The 25,307-nt window shown below is 53.6% G+C and overlaps 1 protein-coding gene across 8 annotated transcripts in view; it reads right to left on the bottom strand.

Annotated features, from left to right (window-relative positions):
* TLE3 (TLE family member 3, transcriptional corepressor) overlaps positions 1–24,927 on the bottom strand; it is a 47,759-nt gene extending 22,832 nt beyond the window's left edge. For 4 of the 8 annotated variants that reach the window (XM_059912871.1, XM_059912873.1, XM_059912872.1 and 1 more), the window contains exons 1-6: positions 23,842–24,927; positions 23,200–23,300; positions 22,622–22,685; positions 21,583–21,627; positions 4,152–4,214; positions 2,492–2,596 (exon numbers count right to left, since the gene is read on the bottom strand). In XM_059912871.1, the coding sequence (XP_059768854.1) occupies positions 2,492–2,596; positions 4,152–4,214; positions 21,583–21,627; positions 22,622–22,685; positions 23,200–23,300; positions 23,842–23,865 (402 nt within the window). In that variant the 5' untranslated portion in view covers positions 23,866–24,927. The remainder of the gene's footprint in view (positions 1–2,491; positions 2,597–4,151; positions 4,215–21,582; positions 21,628–22,621; positions 22,686–23,199; positions 23,301–23,841) is intronic. The other 4 variants (XM_059912875.1, XM_059912878.1, XM_059912876.1 and 1 more) reach the window with 1 other exon arrangement.
* Positions 24,928–25,307: the final 380 nt, after the last annotated feature.

Here is a 25,307-nt window from a genome sequence, read left to right as displayed (position 1 = left end):
GTGATTAGATGGCTGCCTTCTTAATGACAGGGAGACGGCCGCATTCACTCAGAGCCGGAGAAGCAATTACCTCGAAAATGGGGGTCACAGGCCCCACTCGTTGGCTTTAATTGAATTCCAATATCTGCCTCGAGCTGCCTTGACCTAACGTGTAGCTTCCTAAATACTCCTTGAAGGAAGTGGGGCTAATCCAAGCAGCGCTCCTTCCCCCAATTCCACTCTTTTCTTAGAACTTAAAAAAAAAGTTTTTTTCATAAGAGGATTTTAATTCCAAAGGGGTGGGGGGGAGACAGTGGGGGAGAAGGGACTCCACTGTGGCCATGGCAGGGATGGGAAGGCGGGGCCTGGAAAGCGGATAGGGACGAGGAGCTGAGAGAGGAGAAGTATCAGAGAACCCCGATGTGCCACTCATGTGCCACTCTCAGCAAAGCCACCACGCTGTGAACTGGCCACTGAGGAGGACACAGGCGCCACACCAGGGCTGGACGGGAGGTAGCGGGGGAAGAGCCCTAAGCCGAAAGCCAGCCCGGGGCCTCTGGCCTGGCGCTGCTCCTGAACCGCGTGTGACGGTCTGTGAATCACTCCCCGTCTCTGTAAAGCAAGGGCATCGGCTGGATCAGTGGTTCTCTACCACGGGCCATTTCATGCACTGCCCCTGCCGGGACATCTGGCAATGTCTGGAGACGTTTTGGGGTGTCACATCTGTGTGGGGGAGGGTGCCACTGGCAGCCAGTGCGGGGAGGCCAGGGCTGCTGCTGAACACCCTACCGTGCCTCCTCACAAAGTATCTGGCCTCAAAGTCCACGAGTCTTGAGGCTGAAGAACCCTGGGCTAAGATGGTTTCCAAGGAGACTTCAAACTTTTACCATATTATGATTTCCCTGCTGGGGGCTCTGCCTCCCAAGCTCACTGGCTAAAAGCAGTGACCAGTCACTCTTGTTGCCCTTTCTGTCCTCCTCTCTGCTCCTGCCACACAGTAGGTGAGCGTCTGCTCCTCCCGCCTCAACATTGTCAGGATTCAGCCGAGGCTAACGCTCCCCCTGGCCATCCCCCAGCAGCACTCAGCAGCTGCCAGGGGACTCAGACCAGCAGGACAGAACCCCGTAACCATCACGGGTCCCAGTAATGTGTTGGAGGATCAGGATCCACCAGCATCACTCTGTCACTCCAAGCCCACCCCTCCCGGCATGCCTGGCCCAAAGAGATGAACTGGTCCACCCCCTCCTGTCACAGATGCAGAAACTAAGGCCCGAGGAAGAGATGGGACTGCCTGAGGTCACATGGGGAAGAGGCTTAACTAGAACACAGGTCTCCAGGTTTCTGCCCCAGAATGAAGAGCCCAGAGTCATCATTCATCCCACCAAGCAGAACATTCTAGGCCTTCAGTTCCACCTTGAAATAATGACCGTACTTAAGAACAAGAGGAGGAAAGAGGACCAATCAGAGGGCTAGAGGGACCTCAGCCAATCAGTCTACTGCTTCCCAAACCTGACTACCCTTCCGAATGATCTAGAAAACTTCAAAACCACAGATTTCCGGTTCCACCCCAAACCTATGGAAAAGAACTCTGGGGTGAGTGCCCTAGAATTTATTGTTCAGAAGCTCCGTTGGGGACCTGGACTCAGCCATCTGTGGATGGGAAGCAGTGATCTCACCCACCCTGTTCATTGTAGGGACCAAAGGAGGACAGGTGCATCCTGAGGCTAAGAGCCTTGCCCAAAGTCCCCTTGAAAAACCTGTTTCTCCTCAGACGCTTGTCTTAAATATCCTTTAGCAGCCTCATACCAAAGCAGCAAGCAGGAGAAAGATGCTGTGTCAATCCCAGAAACGCACTGAAGATGTAAGCCAGGTAGGAGCACTAAAGGGGAGAGATCTGGCTTCCTCCTTTCACTGAGGGGCCAGACCAGAAGTGGGCCTCACGAAGCACTCTGCATTATCTTTTCCTGTTCCCGAGTGAGATGGGACTTCTAGAACATCAGGGAGACCTAGCCAGGGGCCCTGGCTGGACTTGACATGGGCCCATGATGAAGACTCCGCCAGGCAGCTCAGCGCATGGGACAGCAAGGCCCAGACCCAAATGCCACAGCACGTTTCACATCACAGTACAGCAGAGACAGTTCTGATCCCCAGGTGGCCAAAGAAGGGCAGACCTTTGCCAGTGAGGGGACAGGCCCCTGGGGAGGTGGGAGAAATCAGGTTGGCCTCCAAGGTGATCCCAGAGTCCACGCCCCCCTGCAATGTTGGAGACACGGAAAGCCGGGAAAGGATGGGGCTGATGAATTTCGAGGTGGATCAGGGCGTGTTGGGCACCCCTTTAACTTGGGGACTGAGAGGCAACTGGGGAGCCACAGGGGGAGATCTCTAGGTGGGTCCAAGCCCATGAGATGCTGGGAGAGGCCGGAGCCCTGGGGCTGCCATTCTTTGAGGCCAGCTAAGGTCAGGGTCCATCTCTGGTTATGGTAAATGAGAGGAATAAAAGGGCTATACACACGGTGAGAGGCAGATTGGGGAGTCCACGTACCCCGATGATGGCGTTCAGCTCCGTCATGGTGACCTGCTTGGCTCGCTCCACCGCCTGCGCCACTTGCTGCTGGTGCTGGAGGGACCGGGTGTGGGTTAGAGGCGGCCGCCGTCCCCGACCGACCACGGAGGCACGGGGGTAGGGGACAGGCGGTGACACAGGAGGCAGAGGAGGTCCACTGACCAAAGGAGGACACAGGGAGGACGGGGGACCCTTTAAACCTTTCTCAACGCGTGCCTATTACTTCTGTAATCCACACTTCCCAGAGTTTTAAGTTAAAATATAGAAGAGCCAAAAAAGGGCTGTCTGTCCACCATCTCCCTCCGCCACGCAGACAAAAAAACTGCCTTCCAGGCATTTGAGAATGGGCTGGATGTTAGAAGATGCTACTGAATGATTATTCGTTTTCTAAATGTGGTGACAATAGTGCAGGCACGTAGGAGGGTGTCCCGTTTTTAGGAGAGGCAGCTGGAGCAGTGAGTGCTGTGAATTGTCAGGATGTTTGCAACTTACACCCAAAGGGTTCAGAGGAAAAGTACGTGTATCTACAGATACTCAACCTGTATCTATCTAAATAGACAACGAACAACAACAACAAAAAAATGGCACAACGTTATAAGCTAGGAATTGGGTGATAACGTGTCGATGTAGGTTCATCAGTTACTCTGGTGTGGGATGTTGATGGTGGGGAAGGCTAGGGGACATCTCTGTACCTTCCACTCAGTTTTGCTGTGAACCTCAAACTATAAAAAATAGAGTCTATTTAAAAACAAAATTTTTTTTTTTAGTGCATTCATTCCCTTCAGCCTTGAGGTGAAACCCGCTTCATAGGCAGCTGTCTCCCCTAATGGGTTGCAAGCTCCTAGGACATCACTGTATCCTGTTTTTACATGAATTTAATCATGCATGGGTCACTACTGCGACTCAGAGACCCAGGAATCCCGGAGGGAGTGAGGATGGCCTCAGCCACTGAGGGGGGCCTGGAGGGCAAGCCTGCCCCAGGCTGGAGTGAGCTCTGCTGGATGGAAAGGGGCCCCTCTCGGGCAGCCCACCCATCTGTCCTGCACCACGGGGCCTCCTTGGAGATGCTTTTCTCCTACTGCCCACTGGTCCAGCCCTGCCTCAGGCGGGGGGTCTCTTGCAAAAGTGTGCTTAGAAGATGATGTGACTGACTTGGTCATGCCTCTGATGAGGACACTCTGTCCTGGGGGCCGGGGTCCCCTTTGGGTAGTGGTTCTCCTCGCAGGGTCTGGCCCTTGGTGCTAACTGGCCAGGCTTCCTTGCTCTTAGATGTCTCCAGGTGTGGAAGCTGGGGCACGGGGAAGCAGAGGCTGGGAATGCTGGTTGGGATGGGGTCGGGGCGGGGCGGGGAGGGGAGGCAAAGAGGTACCCACTGCCCACTGTTAGCCCCGCCGCAGGCCAGGACCCTCCTCTCAGGGCTCAGGCAGGGGCAAAGAACAGGTTCCACTGAAGGAGCAAGTGGCCCCTCTGATGTGCCAGAGGAGCTTCTGTAAAGCCCCAGGTGGTCAACTTCAGTCCACATGAACGGACAGGGGCCGGGGCTCCGGTGCGACCTAGGCAGCCACTGGGCTGCTCTGCAAGAAACGGAGGGCACAGTAAAAGGGCTTACCTCTTGTGACAGGAAAGGCATGATCTGTGCTAAAATCGTGTTCAGTCTCTTCGCAATCTCTGTCTGCAAAGCAAAAGAGACCGCGTGAGGCTCAGGCCAATAAATCAAGTCGCCAAAATGTCAGACCGTGGAAGGACAAGCTCCCCCCGAAACCGCAGACCCCCGACGGGCTCCATCCTTCCACCCTCGGTGGGCCTCCTGCCAGGAGGCCTCGCTAAATCCACAGCGTGAAGCAATCTCTTCCAACTCCCTCCAACCAGGCTGCCTACATTTCAGGGAGCTCCAATTTCCTATCAGAGGTGGTCTCTGTGTTTGGTTCAGAGTATCCAGTTCGCCTCCTCTGGATGGAAGCCCTAATCAAAACAACGCAAAACTAAACAAGAACAAGCTCCACACCGCCCACTGCGGTGAAACCCATCACAAACAAGAGTGAAACGCAGTGTGGTGAGAAGGAATTGCTATGCCCAGCGGCCCCAAGGGCAACAGCAAGTCAGGCTCTCAGGCTCCCAGACAAATCAGGAGGTGATGGAAGACGCCCGGCTGCATGTGCCAAAGTGCTCCCTGGGGCCAGCCTCACACCCGGCGATATCTGCCTTAAAGGGTCTCCCTCGCCCTCCACTTTTCACTGCCGCCTCTCCCCCACCAGACCGATCCCTCAACCTTCTATGTGCTGCCCAGCCTGAAATCCCACCGTTGACGCTTCCTCTTGGGGGGCATAAAGCACTGCCTTCTCTAAGATGATGCTTGGGATGTAACTGATTGGATCCCTAGCCCTTCATCTAAGTTGACCACAGAAAGGCAGATCAGTTCTGTGCCCCACCGCTAACCCTCCAGAAAAGATCACATTCAGAAAAACATCAACTGATTTTGCCACCCGTGTTCCATGTGAAACCATCTCCGATGAAGAATGGTTTAAAAAAAAAAAGAAAAAAACAGTGGGGCTAAATGGTTAACTGAATCCAGACAGGAAGGCCGAGGACCACTGACAGACAAGTCTCAGAATTGCTTCTCTTATCTCCTTCTGAATCCCGAGGCCACCAGGACTGAGGTCCCAGAGCTGGCTTCAAGGCTCTCATCAGCACATAGCAATCTTTCAGAGACAAAACCATGACAACAGCCTTTAAAAATCTGTGATCATCTGCATGTCAAATGACTCTGGATGAGAAATCCTTGTGCACTTAAAATAAAAGCAACGTTGTCTGAAGGCTTACAAACAGACCCTGGCCCTCAGGAGAATTCCTGGGGCCAGCACCCCCTCGTGCCCCCAGCCCCCAGCCACTGATGAGGATGCCCCTGGCTTGTGAAGAGACAGGCCACGGACCAGGAATCTGATGGGCCCTTGTGGTCCCACGTCCTGGGGCTGCTGGCAGGCTCCAACTCAGACCGCCTGTCCAGGGCATCAGGGGCTCCTGGGTGGGGATCAGAGATCACCGCTCTCTCTCTCCTGGAACACTCTAGATTCTCAGGAACAGGCCCAGTCTCGCCCACTGTGGGCATCTGGGATAAAACAAGTCTTTGGTGCGAAAGACAGTCCTCCATATCCTAGACCAACTGAGTGCCAATAATGGTCCCCACATTTCTAAACTTCCAGGGTGGAGAGTGTATATCATCCTGGCTAAGCCCCATGGGACTCACAGCCACATCTGCACATTCGGGGTATATTCCAGCAAGGGCAACTGTACAACAGTGTGTCATACAAACTGGGTTTGTGAGCAGCAGTGCTATTGACATTTGGGGCCAGATAATTCTTTGTTGCATGCGGCTGCTCTGGGCATTGTAGTGTTTTTAGCAGCCTCCCTGGCCTCCACCCACTGGATGGCCGTCATTCATACTGTAAGGAACCTGGGACGATTACTAATTATCGTATAAATTATTAATCTAGGTAAGTGGGAAGAGTTCTACTCCAAAACAAAGTCCTTTCTCACTTATGTTCATTTCTCTTTCCCCAAATTGATTGATAGTGGGCAAGTGGGGATAAAATATAAGAGTCAGGGTTGTACAGGTCAGGAGTTCTAGAAACAATCAACTCAGTCCAAACCTGTAAGAGCAACATACTCACTCAACTGTCACATGTTTATGTGCCAAATAAGAATACAAAGTGTTATTTAAAACAAAAAGCAAAGAGATATAAACAAAATACACCATCCTCACTGCTAAGGAGCTCATTGGTCCAAGGCTTCTTACCTCAAATGACTGGCATAGCAGAGGCTGGTACATAGTAGGCACTCAGTAAATGCTGAGCCAAAAGAATCTCGCTGGCCTCCCCGCATTTATTTTTCGAGACTTTAGATTGCGGTGGCCCCTGGCCAGGGATCTGGGCCTGCCCCACTGTGGGGGGCATCTGGGGCAGGGGCAGTGGTGGACGGAGTGCTGACCTACAACCAGGAGGTAGGGTGGACAGCAGCACAAGTCCTTCATCGACAGGGTGAGGCAGTGGTCAAGCCAGACCAGCCACAAGCCGCCCGTTGGGCTCTGGCTGCCGCCGCCTCCCCAGCCAGGAAGGCAGGCGCAGGCTCTGAACCTTCCCCATCACTTCGGCCTGCTCAGCAACTACAGCTCTCACCGTTTTTGGGGTGGGTGGTTATAAAGGAGTCCCAGCTGTTGCTTACTTCCTCTAGCAAACAGGTCAAGTGTCAAGATCTTGGTAGGTGAAGGAACAAAACAAAAAGTAGCTGACCTCCCCTCTCCCCGCATCTTTTAGCAAATGTGCGGCCACAGGCTGCCCCCAGGTGGGATCTTCCCCTGCAGGGCCTGGTCCAGAGCCCAGCATCCTCTGGTTATGAGGAAAAATCTGCCGGGATTTCATGTAGCTCTGCTTGGTTCAAGACTTGGCATCCAGTCTACTAGGTGACCACGGCTGGGTCGCTCAGAAGCCCTGAGGGTGGCTCAGACCAGGTCCCCTCTTATCTCACCCTTCCACCCACAGGGAGCAGTTCTTGCCTCCCAACCCCACACATCAACCAAGGGCCAGCAGAACAGCTCCACACAGATATGGAATATTCCAGAGGCCTGGGCTATCAGCCTTCAGGCTCTCTCCTGGGGCCCAGACTTAATGAAAATCGGCCTCCCCGAGTGGCAGGAAGGACTCTGGCCCGCCACGAGTTAGGACTGTACAGTGCTGGGGGAGGGCAGAGGGAAGGGGGTGGTGTCACACTTGGTCCCTGTCCTCGTGTCTGGGTTTTTTTTTTTCTGGGAGGAAGCGGGGGTGGAGAAAGCATGCAATCCCATCCCTCCCAGCTGGGACCGTCCCCTACCGGGGAGCAGCTCTCCCCTCCTGGTCTCCCCACCACGTGGAAGCAGGAATTGAGCCTCGGTCTTCTCTACATAGACCATCCAACCCTGAGAATGGGCTCAGCGCACGCTGGTGCGTCAAAGAATGAACAGGAAAACTGTTCCCTAAACGATTTTTTTTTTCATGTTTATTTTTTTGAGGGTGGTGACGGCAGGAGCGGAAGCTCCTGCAAATAGAAAGTTGACCGGACAGAACCACTCTTAACAACAACGATAATAATAATGGCTAACATCCGCCGACCCAGCTGTTCCAAGCATTTTGCATGTGTGAGCTCACAAGAACCCTACAGGGAAGGCATTTCTTATAAATCTCCAGTTTTCAGATGGGGAAACTGACGCTTGGCAATTAAGCGACGTCTCTAAACATCTTCCTACCAAGAAGCCAAATTTTGACATTTTGAGAGAGCTCAGAGAAGTATTTTTGAAAGAAAAACTACTGTCAGGGTTAATAATTGACAGCATTTCCGATTAGGGCAGCTGTTAAAACAGCATTTGATCCAACTCAAACAAGCTCTAAACATCACTTCCAAGAAAGGAAAGAAAAAAAATCAAGACGTGTGACTTTAACAATTGGGACAGGTCACAAATCACAAATCGGAACTAGATCCTACGCTGGAAAAAGCTCCTTTTGGCCTTCAGGGCACCCTGTTATCAATAAGGCAGCTGGGGCTCACGGGGTGGACCTTCATCCTTCCTCCATCCTGGTCCCAAAAGGCCACTGCCTTTGAGTCAGAGCCTCGGAGGAGAACCTGGGAGGCGGCGGGTGCCAGGCAGCGGGAGGACGGCTTCCTTTGGAAAAAGGTGTTTGGGGAGTCTGGTGCTGCCTTTGAAAGTTTCTTTTCAAGTGTGGTTCAAAGAAGGCCGCATTGCTGGTGGAAAAACATCGTTCCTCAGAAAGAACTAATCTACTCAACACAGACAGAGAAGCCGCTCAGAGAGAGAAGCATGCACAGAGATGCTGCGAAATCCAGAATCTGCGCTCTCAACTAGGCGCAGGAGGTACACCTGCCCTGTGTCTCCATCCAGGCTGTTAGGCAATAAATGACGGAACACAAGATGGGGTGGGGGGGGGGGGCGAGTGTAGCTTCCCAAAGAGTAGTCTGCTCCACGTGTCTTAGTGACTCCCATTCACGCGGTCATCTCATTAGAGCAGAACCTCTAACCAACCTGCTGTAAACGGAGGGCGCCAGAGCTTTCTCAAAGTACACTGCTCCAGCCACACCCTTGCATTCACATTTGCTGCTGTTCCCATCCGTTGGGCCTTTGACCCACGACACTGAATGAAGGGAGATGGAATCTGCCCTTGGTCCACACCCCAAGCAACCTCTTGCTCCTGACCGGCAGCACCCAGACAGTCTTCGGCTTTTTTTTTTTTTTTTTTTTTTTTTAATTTAACTGCCTGCTCAAGCCGACAGCCACTTCCAGGAGACCGTCTCTCCGGTATTTAAACTGCCAGGTCGTCTGGACCAATCAGCTCTTGAAAATGCACACTTCATTCTAACCTCAGTGCAATAAAAACAAGGAGAGGGAGGAAACTGGCCGCTTTAAAGAACATGTTCTGACCCCGGAGCCACACCGAAACGACCTGGCGTTGCCTCCTAGATCGGCCTCCAACCTAGCTGCATGGCTTTGGGCAAATCCCTTCCTTCCTCTGGGCTTCAATTCTGTTGTCTGCAAAACAGAGGGATGAACTGAATAACTTATAAGATCCAGGAGCCATCATTCAGAGTTTGAGAATGCTAAACATTCCTGAGTTGCTCTGTGACATGATTCCTCCAGAAAGCTCAGTAAAACAGAGCAGAACGTGAGTTTAAAGGATGAGCAGAGAAGAGGCAAGCCAACTCGAGACACGGATGGATGCCAGGTAGTGGGCTAGGCTGGGGCTGGCTGGGCTTGGTCCCCAGGACCAGTCTTCATGGCACAAACCATTCGAATGTGTCCATCAGCCATACTGCACACAACAGTCACAGAGCAGACAAGGAGCAGTGATGTCTTATTTGTAAGTGTCAAGCAGCTCCTGTCCTGGTTCTTTCCGTGATTCACAAGGAGCTGAAGACAGCCAAGCAAGGGCTCTTCAAGGTGTCTCATTTAGTGGGAAGTAACGCAATTAAGACAGCCAAAGGGCCGCTCCTAGGTTCCCGGTTTCACTTCTAAAACAAGGATTTCTTCACGGGACAACCAGCGTCTTGGGAAGAACAGCGTGCAGTGATTCTGGAGCCCCGTTTGTGGACGTGTGCGAAAAAAATGAGCTGAGGAAAAGATACCTATGTGAGATGTGAGTTACACCCGAAGTCAGGTGGAAATGGTGCTTCCCCCCGCCCCCAGCTCTGTGTCTGACAGGCCATGTGACCTCTGGACTGGTGGCTGGGCCTTGGGTTACTCCTCTTGAAGCATGTGTGTCTGGGGTGGACACTTGGTCTGCTCTGGGGTTCTTGAATTTGGATCGGGTTTTACCTGGTTCTCTGACTCAAGTCCTGGGGTGTTCAAAGTGAGTCTGCCTTGTCTTGAATTAACATCACAGGGGCACAGGGAGAGGCTGGGGGCCACACAGAAGCAGGAAGCTGCAGCAGCCAGGTGTCACAGTCACCCCACAATCAAATACTGGGAGATTCCAGAACAATGCATCTGAGCAATTTTACCTTAAAGTATCCCACTGCATTTCCTAGGCAATTCTAAATTGATAGGCCCTCAATTACTGGACTACGAGATGAAATTCCTTGCCAAGCAGTTTCTTCTCGGACCAAGCTCAGAGAGCTCTGAAATAAAGCAAGTGGGTGTTTTATCACCAGAGAGAAGGAAGTCCAGGGACAGGGAGGTGTGAGGCCTCCAGCAAAAGCCAGTGCGGGGTTCCCAGGCCCTGCTCCATCCCTGCCAGGCACTGGCTCTAGGGGAGGGCAGCTCCACGATGTCTTTAAGAAGGGGGGAATAAATGACCCACTTAGCAGCCCGGGAGATAATGACCCCTGCTCCTGCAGGGGCTGGGGAGGTTTACATCACAGATCACTCAATGATAGGTGAACCTCCTTAAAGGCCCTTTTAGCACTGACATATTGATCAAATTATATATAACTACAACGCCATTAAATATTTATGCTTCCGAGGAAGCCTGCTGAATTCTTTATGTCGGGAGGGCTTGGAACAAAAAAAGGCCCAGCCCTGGTGTGACCCTGAGGATCTGTCTCCCTGGGGAAGGAAGGGGATGCTGGCTGGGGCCAGCCTGTGACACTGGTCCCCGTGCCCTTCACACAGAGTAAAGATGGCAGAGAGGATTTAACACACTTGCCCTTACCCAGCGAGGACAGATGAAAAGCAAGGGAGTCTGGGGGCCCCGAGTTGTGACATGACCTTCCCACGTGCTCCCCTGAAAGGAATCCAACCTTCCTTTTCTGCGCCCACCAGAAATCTTGGACATTTTCTGCCAAGAGTCTAGGGAGTAAGGGAATTGGGAATGGTGACGCTGAGTGAGGAAGCGGGGGAGTGGCGTGGGTGGGAGAACAGAGGAAGCATCTAGGCCACTGACCCTGGAAAGAGTTGGCAACGCAGAGTCTGGAGACCTGCATTTCCGCCCCAGGTGTGTCCTGCGCTAGGACCTCAGTTTCCATTGCATGAAGGAGGCAGATTTGGGTCCAAGTTAAGAATCAGAGCTCTCAGAAACGAATTAGGTGCTCTGTGCAAGTGAGTACTCCGTCCTGGGGAGCATTCAATGGCAACCCTACAGGGACACGGACGTGGACACCACTCCATGGGAGGGACTTGGAAAGATGACAGCCAAGTCCATCCCTGGCTCTAAGACTCGAGACTTTCATTTCTCAGACTCTCAGTTTCCATCCACCGGGCTTCCTGTTAACAAGATCCAATAATCTTTAAATATTTGTTCACTTTAATTTCTTGGCTCCCAAACACATTAAACTCTGCTTGCCTCCCACCCCCACTCCAGGGAATGGCCCTCAAAGAGCTTGCTTGTGTACATGGAACAGGGAAAGCCTTTTCAGATTACAGCTTCTCCCAACACTGCCCATTCATCCCAGGCATTCATCCCAGGCATGGCAGACCCCACCAACCCCCCCCATCCCTCCCTCCCTCCCCTCAGATAACCCCCTGGTCCCCTCCCCCACCTTCCCAGACTCCACTGGCCAACTCCCGCCAGGAGGGAAAATTCTCAATTCATCCCTGAGGCGTTGCCATGGCAACCCCCAGCCACCTAATCCCCCTTGGAACATTATGCAAATCTCCCTTTGCCCCTCAACAGGCTGTAAAAGTCACATTACCCTTGCAGAGGCGGCGCGTTAAATTTTGGGAGTCTCCCTGTAAGGTCAGCGCTATGACTTTTTAAGGACAGGGGCTCTCTGGGAAACCTGGGTGGTGGGAAGGGGAAAATGAGGTGTCGGGGAAGGAACAGACTGACTGTGGGCAGAAACAGTCCCCTTTTACCCACCCCACCACTGAGTTCACAACCCAAGAGCATGGCCCTTCCTTAGATTAAAAGGGTCAGAGGGGCCTCTCTTCCCCAGACAAGGATGGCAGGAATGGTGGCATTTCATAAGCCATAAAAATCAAGGTCAGTTATTTAGAAACTTGTTTAAAGGATCGGCTCCCTCTCAGACTGGCCTCCTCCCAAACCACCAGCACGTTCAACATCTCATTTCACAGATGGAGAAAATGAGGCCCAGAGAAGGCCCAGCTGCCCTAGGTCACACAGCAAGACAATGGCTCTGGAGCCAGAATTCCTCCCCCTAATCAAGGGTTCTAAACCAGGTCAGATTTTGCTCCCCCAGGGACACTGGCAGTGTCTGGAGACATTTTTGGGTGTCACAACTGAAGCGGTGCTACTGGAAATTAGGAGGTAAAGGCGAGGGACGCCGCTCAATATCCCGGGAAGCCCAGGACAGCCCCACCACAGAGAGTTATCTGGCCCCCAAATGCCAACGGTGCCCAGGTTGAGAAACCCCAGTCTACACATCGCTGACACTCATGTTTCACTGAATTCTTAAAAAGCTTTGTCTGAGGACTTCCCAACACTGGAATCAAAGCCTTGATGTACAGGTGGGTCTGAGGGTGGGCCAGCGTGGAGACCACAGAAGACCACGCCTTGATGTGGCCTCTGGATAAAGATCACTCGTCCAAGTGAAACAAGTCTCCAGTTCTGAACCCGCCCCTGGTCCACCGTGAGACCGCAATCGGGTCACTTAACCTCTTGAAACGTCAGTGTTCCTACTGTTAGGTGGGGTTCTTGGTGTCCACACTGTAGGGCTGGCATGTGGAGCCAACAAGTCACAAAGGAGAAAGGGCTCTGGGAAGTCTCACAACATGTGCAACACCAAGGAGCTGGGTCCTCGCTCTCTGAGGCCTTGGCAACTTTGGGGACTGTCCCGTTGTAAGAATCCCCTGTTGAGGTCTCCCCACACACAAGGGAGGTACTGTGCTAAGCAGTTAATATGCATCATTTCACATTATCCTCAAAACACTCTCTATAACTGCACAGTCCAATATATGAAGCCACCGGCCATGAGCGGCTAGCTAACGTTAATTAAAGTTCAATTTGAAACTCAGTTCCTCGGTCACAATAGCCACATTCCAAGGCTCAACAGCCCCACGTGGCTGGTGGCTACCATACTGGACAATAAGATAGACACTTCCACGACTGCAGAAAGTTCTATCAGGCAGCACCACCCTAATAGGTAGGCATCCTCATCATTCCCATGACAAAGTCAAGTTCACAGAGAGCAGATGGCCTGTCCCAAGTCACACAGCCAGTAGATCCTAATCTAGGACTCAAAACTAAGTTTGTATGACTTCAAAGCCTAGCCACCAGGACAGGCCGTCTCCCAGCCCCTGGTGCTCTGCACCTAACTTCCCAGGATACCCCTTCGAGAACCAACTGACTCCTGATAGACAAACTCTGACTCCACTGGCACCTTCATGAAAAAGGGTTTATCAAAGACCCACCACCTGGAGGCCTGGGAAATGCCCAATGTTCCTACAGCACCAGGGGGGGATTAAGACAGGGGCCTGGTCAGGGGGATAGCGAGGGAGAGCCAGGTGGAGATCCCTTGAGAAGTGGGGTGAGAACCAGGTTAAGAGATTAGAGAGAAACCGGAAGAGGCTAAGAGAGAAGACCACCCATGCACACACCCCACCACCACCTCCACCTTAAGGAGTTCCTGCAGGCTAGGCTCCCCGGTGCCACACACAAGTGCCAAGTGACACAGAGACCAGCGTCAAGCCAACAGTGGGAGGACTGTGGCAGGAGGAAGGCAGCTCTTTGGGGGGCTCTAATGCTTCTCCTCGTTTCGGGCTGGCTTTATGGGGATACCGTTTCTCTGGGATAAAGTGTGAGGTCCTAGGAGATGGGGCCATCAACCTCAACTCTTCCGGAGTCTTGCCCTAGGACTTCTGCTCTTAGGCAAAGCAAGATGAACGCCGGACGGCAGCACTCTCCACGGGTAAGGGGTCTCTGAGGAAGGGCCCCCTTCTCTTCTCGGAGTAAGTAAGGGTTTAAGGAGAGGCTAAAGCACCCACTGACTGATCAGCCCTGGCCCGCTCACCACCTCCATCTGCCCGATCTCATGGGTACTCTTTTCCCACCAGGCCATTTAGCCCCTCATTCCACACCATTTGGTATCACCTGCAGCTTCTCCCAGGCCCATGAGCCTGCCCGACCTCTTCCTGGGCGGGAAGTCTGATAGTCTCCGTACCCCGCTTGCACCTCAGCTGGAGGACTGCCTCCCACCCCTTGCCCCCCAGACACACTAAACTGCCCCACTCGGCCCCAGCAGAGATCACCACTGGTTCACAAAGCACGTCCCTGCCAGGGTGCTCAGTTTCAGACCAGGAGCAGGACGGACCTGTTGAGGGCTCTCCCTTGAGAAGTGTTTGGGGACCGGGTAGGGGCCCTTCCTCCTCCAGCCCTTTGTCACATAGCCCTCACCTATCGGCTGGGTGGTGTAGGAGTCTAAAAGCAAAACCTCCCCAGCCAACCAGGCAGGAAGAGTCCCCTGCCCTGCCCCCAGGTTGCAGGACTGGTGGAAAGAACTCTTTCTGCCTTTGAGGGAAGATGTAGCCTCCCAGGACAAACTAAAAAGTTCTCATTCGGAATTAAAAAAAAAAAAAAAAAAAAAAAGCCGAAGAGCTGTGAACAATGGTTATCAAGGATTTAAAAGGGCAATGAGATAAGGCCCCAACACTTGGAACTCCAGGCCCAAATAGATAGCTAAGGCATGACAAGCATCGTTTACTAATTTACCTCCAAGCCATTAACCCTTGCTTCCTTGCTACTCAGGTCCTCCTGTAATCCAAATTCAGCATGCTTTCTTTTTTTTTTTTTAAGAACACAGCCCTGTGGCACCCTGAAGTATACAGGTCATCTTCACACGCCAGGCCTTTCGTGCCAGGCTCTGATGCTTTCCTCCTGGTGTGTGTGTGTCCTGGACCCAAATGCCTGTGAGTTTAGGCTTCTAAGATGAAAATGTCTAATCTGCTCTGCAAACAATCAAGTGCTACAGAAATACGAAAGGCTATATTATTATAATCTACAATATTTGGTAGGTCAAATTTTCACTCTATCCTTGACAAAGGCTTTCTCTTGGGATTATCTGGAGATGGCGGCAGCTGCCCCAGCACCCCGCCTGTGTCACTCATGTGGCGGGTGAATGAAACGGGGTGCCTCTGAGAGGACAGGGCAATGGCCACAGCCAGACTCAACCCCAAAGGGGCTCCTCTGGAATCTCAGCCCCACTCCTGGGAACTTGGTTCTTCCTTCACCCTTCAAAGGACGCAATTGGTCAGGGGAAGTTCTGGTGATAGCAAGTGAAGGGAGCCTCTTCCTAAAAGGTTGTTGAACCTTCAAAGTCGTGACATCACTGGGGTGAAGGGGACGGAGGTCTTTGTTCTCAGGCAGAATCTTCAGGGCTGAGTAAATGGGTCCCCTGGCTCATCCCAAGCTGGGATGAACCTCCCCTGAAGAAGGCAAGTCCCTGACCTCCCCATCTTCACGATTCCCAGAGGGGCCTCTGCAGAAGAACGACCTCCTGGAATCTGATTTGAGGGACTTCGAGGTCCCTGATCTGACTCCCCAAAGGCTGACCCCTCCCCCATCAGATGGCCTCTGCCTGCACATCCACGGTGACAAGGTGACAGTCTGGAAGCCTGCTCGCTCCACCCACATGCTCACCGTGCAACATCCCTAGCAAACAAAAAGAACTCAACATCACTGCTGGGGAGAATTGCAACTCCCCCATTATCTCCTCCAGAAGACCCTCGGGGGCAGCACCAAACCTTACTTCTGTGGCAGCAGGAAATTCCCCCCCTTCCCTAAGTTTCTCCTTAGCCTCAACCTGAGAAGGAACATTTATTTTGAAAGGCAAGAGAAAAGCAAAAGCCAAGGGAGAAAAGCAAAGAGAGAAGGGGAGAGAAAGCATCTTGGCTGTGATCTTGAAAACAAGATATTGTCCCTTTAAGCATATAAAAACAAGGCCCTTGAGTGCGCAGTTCTCACTCTGGTACACAATTATGGGTGCTTTCAGCTGTCTAGCACTACTTCAAGTGCTCTCTTAAACCAGACTGTCAATGGCATGTTGAAAGCTATTTTGCTGGCTGCTATCATTAATAGCAAAGTGGAGAGCTGGGCTGATGAGAATTAAATATGGGGGAGGGGGCAGGTCATAACCAGTCATTACAGAATTACCAATATGAGCAAGAAGACAATGCCACTTTGGGGAGTAAAGTTCAAACCAACAGATGACGGTGGGGAAGCAGGCCACAGACTGCAGGAAGCGCCCCCCCCCCAACCCCGCCGGCCCGGCAGATGGACTTGGGCCAGCCCTGGAGAGCCATCTGGGGACCAAAGAGCCACAGAGCGGCGAGTGTGAGAGCAGAGAGGCCTTGGAGATCACTTTGCTGCAACACGTCACCACCTCACCTCCTGCCCCAAGTGGAGTCCCCCCTCCCCGCCCCGTTCCCAAGACTTGTGGACTTGTGGCTTCCGGGACACACCTGGCTGCCTTTCCAAGCACTGCTGCTGCCACCCCCGGAGAAGCCTCCACTGGCAGCTCCTGCCTAACGAATGCGGCCCTCCCTTTAAGACGCGGCTCAAGTAACAGCCCTTCGGTGTAGTCTTCTCTGACCCGACTCCCCTTTCCCAGGAAGGATGAGCCCTTCTGTCCCCGGGGGCTCCTCCTGTGACACTGGCCCTGTTAGCACTTACTTCACTGCATTGCAATGACTTATTTAGATGCCCGACTCCCCCGTGAAGGGAAGGGTGTCTGTGGAACAAGCCCCAGACCACACCCGGCACATTCCCAGGCCCCTAATAATCGTTTTGGGAATCAGTCCAACCCCCTCATTTGACTGATGGAGAAACTGGATGGTGAGCGGTAGGAAGAAGCAGGAGGAAGCCTGCAGAGCCGGCGGCCAGCCCGCAACGAACAACCCCCATCTCCGACAGCCCAGTAATCCTGAGCAAAGAAAAAGCAACGTGTTTACTGAACACCCATTTATGTGCTAAGTGCACGTAGGTGTCCTGAGCAGAGGGGCTTGCCCCCCAGCTATGGGGGTGTAGGAGGACCTCCTGCATGCAGATCGCAGCAGGGCACACCACTGAGGTCTAGCCTGGATCACCCTTTTTGCCCCTGGCGTCCCAGGATTTTGTACAAACGGGATGGAAAAACATTTTCCCCCTGAGCAGGAAGGAAAAGGGAATTCATCCCTTAGCTGACTCACTCCTACAACAAAAAAGAAAACAAAGGGCCTCTGACCTAGGCTAGACCCTTCCTGTCCGAGCTGGGGAAGGAGGAAGCCACAGACAGAAAGAAGAACTCCGTGCCCTCCAGGAGCTCCTGGTCCAGCAGGATTCACGGAGAGTCTTAAATAAGGAGCGAGGCAGGCACCCCAGGCCAGCGTGATGAGAGGAGAGACTGTTCCGGAGAAAAGCGACAAGGCAAGAAAGTCAGAAGGAAATCAGTGGGTAGAGCGGTTCCTGGATGCCAGCATTCTGACCAAAATAAATGACACTCAAAGGTTTTGTTCTTAGCTCGACTCAGATGCCACACAAATAGGCACTGCCCTAGTATGAAGACCCAGGTCCCTTTCAATTTGAGTGTTCCACCTTCTCCTCACCAAGACAGACTTGATTCCGGGACAGGGTTTTGGTAACCTCACCACGTGCTGGCCCCCTCTGGCCACCCACACATTCACATCGGCCACAAAACTTCAAGATGTTATCCCTAGAGGTCTTCCAGCCCAAGCCCCTTGTTATGTAGGTGTGAGGGCCCAGAGAAGGGCAATGACAAATGAAGATGTCCTATCTCCCTCTTCATCCATGTTCATGGCCACCCCTGTCCTTAGGTGAAAGAGTCACAGGTTTTATCACTTTACCTTACCTGTGACCCTTACCTCCAGGATTGCTAGTTATGCATTGTGTTTATCACTAGGCGCATTGAATCATTAGTTGTGCAAATAGCTAGCGGATCAGAAGAGGACCCTGGGCGGGCAAAGATGATTCATCCGATATGGTTATACAACCAGAAATGGGGGGCTTTGGTGTTGCCAGGTTTGGGGCCTTAGCCTCCTGAGATAACGCAGAAAGAAGCAACAATAATTAAAGACACAGAGTGCTATTAGTTAGTAAATAAGCGCTCTTCACTTCTTGAGTTTTGCTAAGAGAGCTGGGGTCAGGAGGAAAAGTGGCAGCGGCAGTTCCTCTGCTAACATGGGACTGGATACCTTGGCTCCCCTGCCTGGGCCTCAGTTTCCTCATCTGTGACTTGAAAGGTCTGCAGGAGATGCCAAAGGGCTCTCCCAGTTAGAACAGAAAGTTAGAAGAAGGGTTGCTCGGTGACAGGAAAGTGGGGGCGCGACACTGTCCCCAAATCAAAAGGCCTCTGGTGCTCTTCCAAAACCTTAGCGCTCACCAGCAGGGGGGTGAAAAGACGGCCTGCCCCCGCTTCTCAGAGCATCAGTGCCTCAAACCCAATGCACTACGACTGCTCTGGAGTGCTTGTTTCTACGCTGGTGATTTGTGGCTGACAGTGGAGAGTGCCAGCCTCGGCGGGAACAAGAAGGGAACTGACGAGCTGGCCAGCCATCATCGCCTCCCTGGCCTTGCTGAATCACCCTTGACATCCTGCCTGGAAGTAGAGGCTTGGAGGAGGTGGGTGACCTCTTGAAATCTCGGGCCAGGCCCATGGTGCTGTAACCTCTGCTTTGCCACAATTAGGGAGGGAGGGGAGGAGAAACCATTTACTGCCTCTCTGGGATCTGACAGCTTGGAAAAAGAACGGAGAGGGAGACAGAGAAACAGCCAGGAAAGGAGCCAGCCACAGTTGAGTTTAACCTCGCGGTAAAATAAAAACGGGCTGGACGCACCTCATCAGCTGCCCTCTGTCAATACTCAGGCCCATCTGGCAGAACCTGAGGTTCCCACCTAATAGGCATTTCCCATAGAGCCAGCAAAGGGCTTTTGAAAAAAATATGTGGTGGTGCTGGTAAGAGGTGTGTGTGTGTGTGAGAGAGAGAGAAAGAGAGAGACAGAAAGAGAGAGAGAGCGCGAGCGCGCAGGCTGAGGACTGCCCCACTCCCCAAGGTGCTAGTTCTGGAGAGAGTCCATTATATAAAAGTACAGACAGTCCCCGCCCCCCCCCCCAGCTTCAAGATGAAGAATCCAGCCTGTTTGTTCCAGGCAGATGTAATCACACGAACAGTCAAGTCTAGAGGGCAGGACACTGCATGAATAATTCAAGCACTCCAGTCACTTGATTGTGTGTGCAGATAAAACACCAGTCAACCGCTAAACAGGTCAGCTGATAAACTTGTTTGCTCAGGCCTAACCACCATCCGCCAAATGCACCCAAGACCCACACTACAATTAGTGGCTGGTTTTCTTCTGCAGAACCCTTGCACGCCTAGGGAGTGGCCAGCCCCAGGAGGTCAGGGCTGCATTTCTCAGTGCAGGGTTTCTTCACCTCCTTGCCTCTTTGTTCCTACACAGCCATCGGGCGATTTCGCCCATAAAACCGGCAAAGGCACTGAACTCAGAGCATGGAACACTCCTGTTGGGAAGCAAGTGGGAGCTGAGGCTGGAAGGCAAAGGTGAGTGGCAAACAGGGTAAAGTACTGTTTAGAAGCCAGAGGCCCACATTTGAGTCCTAGCTCTGCCCTCCTCGCCTCCCTGAAGCCTCAGTTTCCTCGCCCACAAAAAGGGGGCAAAGAATACATCTATCTGCCTCTGGCAGCTGACAGGATTAAATGAGACCATGTCGCCAAACCTCAGGCATTCTCCCCCTAAGAACCTGGTTTGGGGACTGGCCAGAAGTCCCAGATGCACACAGCTGCTCCTTATGCAAACCCCACCACTGAATGTGCTAGGAAGGCGAATAACTCTTCCTGGGTTCAGAGTGTCCCAAGGACTGCAGGAACAGTTTCGCTCCACCAGCCAAGGTGGATTCTTTGTGCCAAAGAACCATCCACTCACAGACACGGGGAGCGCCACCCACGCAGACCTCAACATGCAACGACATATTACACCTTAATTACGAAGCTCTTAGAAGAACAGCTGCTATAACTTTTAAACCTGGGTGCAATTACCCTGTTTAAACACACCCAAGATACCAAGCGCTGAGGACAAAAAAAAGAGGGAGTGGAGAAAGGGATGAGGTGGCATCCTGCATAACAGCCCAAGGTCCTTGTACACCTGGGACCCCGGCTGCACTTCACACACTCTTACTGGACCAGTCAGACCCAGTCAGTTCCGCCTAAAGATGGGCAGTCTCTAGCCCAGACTCCCGAGGAGGAGAAACATCTTAACTTACAAAGTGGTGTCTGTTTACAATTCCTGTGAGTCAAGAAGTAAAAACCTGGTAGCCTTCATGTGCCTCCCCAGATTCCTCAACAAACTCAGCTCCCTTTCTGGCTGCCCTTCACCCAACACTGGGGGGGGTTCCCTCCAGGAGGGGAAAGGAAACTAGATTCCAAAGACTCTCTGCGAAGCCACTGGAGTGGGCAGACAGGAATCTACAAGCATTCCAGAGGTCACCTGCCCTTCTCACCTGCCCTGGGTCCTGCCCCCTTAAAGAGCGAAATTTAAACCTTGTAAACCACTGTTCACTTAGAGCAGAAAATCCATTCAAGGCACAGTCACCAAAGGCTAGAATGAGTCAACAGTCTTCTGAGATTTCAAGGACACCAATTGTTAAAGAGAACAACCGGCCTGCGCCATTTCTCCTTGCCAAGTCAATGCTAATCGCTGGCCAAGCCAAATTATAGGCGGCCTCTCCTCGGAACACAAATACACAAACAGACCTCTCCCACAGCCCAGCCCAGCACCCAGGATGAATTACTGATATGCACCAAGATAAAGGTGTTTGTATTTGCCCAGTTTGAGGTATACTGTTATTAGAAGAGTGACAATACGGGGTAGTTTACATATCCATCACACACTAGCTAAACTGGTTTGACTTCAGGATTTCAAAGCCGAGCTCAATCCCCAGCCATATCAAAAGTCCTGGCTAGGCTGCCCCAGGCTTGTTACTTCACCTCTCGGCTTCATCTTCCTTCTCTGAAAAATGGGAAAGACTGTGGCCGCCTTCACATTAAGATGGAGATGAAAAAGTTGCCTCATATACATAAGGCATGGGGTTGTATTTCATTCTGACTTTATATTTTTAAGCGGTTGGTGGCTTGTTCCCTTAAATTTTGACAGCTCAGCCTGGCTTTTAAGACTCTTGAAGTTTAATCTCATCAAGGCAGAACATCGTATTTTTGTACACACACACACACACACACACACCCTCCTGCCTTTCCTCTTGAAAATTTTACATTAAAACAGGTAGCAGCCAGCTACCTCTGGGTTTCAGGAGTTTGTAAAGCAGATCCTGAAGGGACAACTTTTCTTTTGCTCCTTCCTCCTCCACCAAGATCCAACACCAGGACAAACTTCACAAGCTCAGACGCTAGAAGCTCAACATGTCCAAGAAATCAGCCAAGCCTCAAACCCTGCATGTCAAGGGCTGGATCCGTTCACTCTTCGAGGAGGAGGAGGAGGAGGAAGAGAAGAATGAGGCTCATTTTCAAACAGGAGGGACCATTTAAAAAAATCTGTGTATTAGGTAAAGTTTTTAAAACTAGACATATATGTTAAAGCACTTACCTGCTTGTGCATTTCAATGTTCAAGCCATAGGACATCTCGTAGTACTAAAAATAAAAAGAACCGCCGTTAATGCACAACACCGATGTCTGTTTGTGTTCCACAATCAGCTTTGGGGAAGGTTTTGGCAAAATAGTACTTTTATGATACATTTGTTAAAGAAGTTTAAGTCAAAGCCCAAAGCCAGCTATAAAGGGGTTGCAGAGCTGAAGACCAGCTCATGAGTGTTGTTCTCATTGCAAGAGAACATCCTATGTGCAACAGTATTATGAAGAGCGGGGCCCTCCCTCCCACCAGCCCTGCCTGTGCCATATATCCTGTTTATACAAGGTTCTGGTTCAACAGGGAATCATGTGTACACTGGGACCCTCTCGTCCTCTGAGAGTTATTTAGCAATGTGTCCAAGGCCTCCTATGCGGAAAGCAGTGCAGGGAGCCTCGCTTAAGGACCTCCGGTGCCTTCCTCACCAACAGATTTAAACTTGCTGGAACAGACACTGGGAAAAGGGCGGACGTCTACACACTGTCCCAGGGCCGATGAGATTCTCAGTTGGGGGATCCCTGAGCGTACAGTGGAGGCAAAAGCCTCTAAAAGGCTCCTCCACTGTCAGAAACCCCTGGGAAGAAAGGGGGTAGGCGGAGGGGCCTTATGTCCCACTCTGGCTAGATCCCAGGGCTGCAGAGCAGTGAAGTTTTCAAACACTCCCAGGAGATCTCTAAAAGAGATTTTTATCCAACCCTGACATAGGCTGATCCAACCCTATCTTACTAGCCAAGATAAGACAACCAGCCCTCTGGGAAACCTTCAAAACACAAATTAATGGGGCACAAAGGAAGTGCACAAGTGCCTGGCCTGGGGTTTGGGTTTCTCTTTCTGCCCCTCCTCTCACCCACCCTCCTCCAAGTGGCCGGGCTGAGGGAGGCTGGTGAAGGGTCAGAGGGCACACTCGGATTACACGCGCTCCGGGGCTGCCCAGCGGAGGCCGGGGAAGGGACCCGGCTCCAGGCTCCCCAGGCCCACGCCGCCCCGGCCACCTCTCACCATCACATAATGGCGCTGCATCTCCGTCTTCTCGTTCGCCAGCTTGTCGTATTCCACTTTGAGGCTGCGAGGGCAGAAGGAGCCGGCTCAGACTTGGCGCCTGCACAGCCTCCTCCGAGGCCCCAACCCAAGGGCCTCTGGGAGCCACTTTGTCACTTTCCTGACACCCTCCCCCCGGGGGGGATCCCCTTATCCCGCAGCCTCGGGCGGAGGGGGGCTTGGGTACCCGACACGCGGAGATGGAGCGAAACAACTTGAAACTTCCCGCGGCCGACAGAGTGGACTTATCCGGGCCGCGGGGGGGCGGGACCCCGACGCTAGCTCGCGACCCCCAGAACCCGGAGCGAGCCGGCTCGCGTCCCGACCCCTCACCCTGGGGGCGGCGCAGGGAGCCGGGAGGCTGCCGGCAGCAAAGGGTTAAGGCGCCGCGCTCGGAAAGGGGAAACAAAAGGAGGAGGCCCGGACTGCCCCGCCGCCCCGGGGTCGGGAGCCCGCTCGGTCCCCTAGGGGTGGTGGCAGGAGCTGCGGCGGAGATGCCCCCGCCCCGCCAGCCCCGGGGCGGCCCCCACTGGCCTTACCTGTGATATTGAGCTTGCAGGAACTGGAATTCGTCTTTGATCCTGTCACAAGACTCAGCCACCGTGAATTTAAATCCCGGCTGCCCGGGTTGATGGGGAGCCTGAAGCCGGCGAGGACAAGACAGCGGAGGGGCGGGGGCGTCAGACCCGGCTCCAAGCTGCCCAGACCCCTCACTGGCTTTCCCCGTTCTCCCCCCGCACCTCCCCCCCCCACCATAGGGGCCGCCCTCACAGCCCAGAACCTTTCCAGCAAGTTTCTCAGCTCCCCAACGGGGGAGGGGAGGGGGGGGCTAATCTCTCCCTATTGGCCGCGGGGCTCCCATTCCTTTCACGAAGGGGCTCCCATTCCCTTCTGGGGCGGGGGAGACACAACGAGTGAGTTGGGAGACTTAGGCGAGGGGGCGGGGGACAGCGTGAAAACAGTTCCCCAGGACCACTGGCAGCCCCCCAAGCCATTAGGGAGGAATTAACCTCCTCTCGTAACGGCGTCCCCCCATCCCCATCCCCTTTGTGTGTGCGCGCGCGCGCACACACACGCACACACTATAAAGGTAGCAACAAGCAAAATGGAGGTGCCAGATAAACTGCCTCGTTTACCCTGCCATGATAGATGCTTAAATAAACCGAGTTGCAATTACTCACCGGATGTCTGCCTTGCGGATACATGGCAGGGAGGGGTCGTGATTCCGAGAGCGTGGAAGCGCCGAGAGCCCGGGCAGGGGAGGTGCGGGGGAGGGGGGAGCCAAGCCCGAGCGGGGGGCGGCCGGGAAACCGAGAGCTCGCCCCCGGCCCCCCCAGCCCGCTCTCACACCGAAATCCCAGAGTCGGGCGCCCGCCCCAAGCGGAGACAAAGAGCCGCGGAGCAGGCGGCAAAGTCGTCGGCGGGCGCCGAGGCCGGGCGGCGGGCGCGGGCTTTGTGCACCTAGGGCTCGGCGGGCTGTGGCCGGCCGCCTTTCCCCCGCTGCGTGGAGCGCGTCAGAGCCGGGGGCTGAGCGGACATCGTCGTCTACCCGGCGGGTCCAGAGCGGGGTCCCGAGGTTAGGGGGCCCCTCCTGGGGCAAGCGCGGGCGCCCGCCGGTTCACTCAGCGCGTCGCGCCAGTAGGGAGGCGCGCCGGGGCAGCCCCAGCATCCGGGGCGCGCGGGTCCGATCCCAGCGGCGGCTCCCGGCGAGAAGAGGAAGGAGGCAGGCACCGGGGTGGCGGCTTGGGGCCGCAGGAGCGCCGGAGGGTGAGGGCGGGAGCCCGGCGCGGGCGCTTCGACGCCCCCCCTCGGAGAGGAGAGCCTGCTGTTCTGTCTGCTACTGCCGCCGCCGCTGCAAGCCCTTCCCAGGGCCGAGAAGGAAACTCCGGGCTCAGTAGGTGGGAATCAACCGCCCTGGCATCCTAACTCCAGCAGGCACAGGAAGCCGCAGCAAAGGGGTCCTCGCTGCTCGCAGCTCGAGCGCCGAGTCCCCAGCGAGGAGCGCTCGGTGCCGCCACAGCTGCCTCGGAGCGCGCAGGCAGGAGAGCGCTGGAGGGGAGAAGCAGCCCGAGACCGGGGAGCTCTGCGGCTTCCTTCCTTCCCCTCGGATCGGCTCTCCTCTCGCGTCCCGACAATCCCCCCAAACACACACACACATACACACACACACACACACACACTCGCACCAAAAAAAGTGCCCCGGACCTGCGGATACCACACACAGACAGGCGAGGGAGACGAGCACGAGGTCTGAACTGCCGCGAGAGCAGTTCCAAATAGGGACTGAAAAGTAACAAAATAATGTGGCAGCTTCGCCCGGCGCTGGCCAATGGGAGCGCGGGGCCCCCACGTGGGGCTGCCGGACTCGGCCTGCGACTGGGCGCCGCCGGGCGCGACGTCACAATGCCCTCTTGTGTCTAAAACTATGCATGAAAAGTAGCAATCAGGCCCTACCCGCTGGTGACTTTCGCATGGGAGTGAAAAACAGCGCTCCTCAGATCAGGAATTAACCGAAAGACATATAATAAATAGATATATATTATAGTCCTGTGCTGCTAGGGGTTTTTTCCCCTCCTCTCTTTTTTTTTTCCCACGATCTACTAGCAAATAATTATTTGGCGGGAGGGGGAAGGAGGGAAGACAGAGG

The sequence above is a fragment of the Balaenoptera ricei genome, chromosome 2, assembly GCF_028023285.1.
Source record: "Balaenoptera ricei isolate mBalRic1 chromosome 2, mBalRic1.hap2, whole genome shotgun sequence".
NCBI lineage: Eukaryota > Metazoa > Chordata > Mammalia > Artiodactyla > Balaenopteridae > Balaenoptera > Balaenoptera ricei.
Note: the sequence above shows the minus strand (reverse complement) of the source record. Positions and strands in the feature narration are given on the sequence as shown.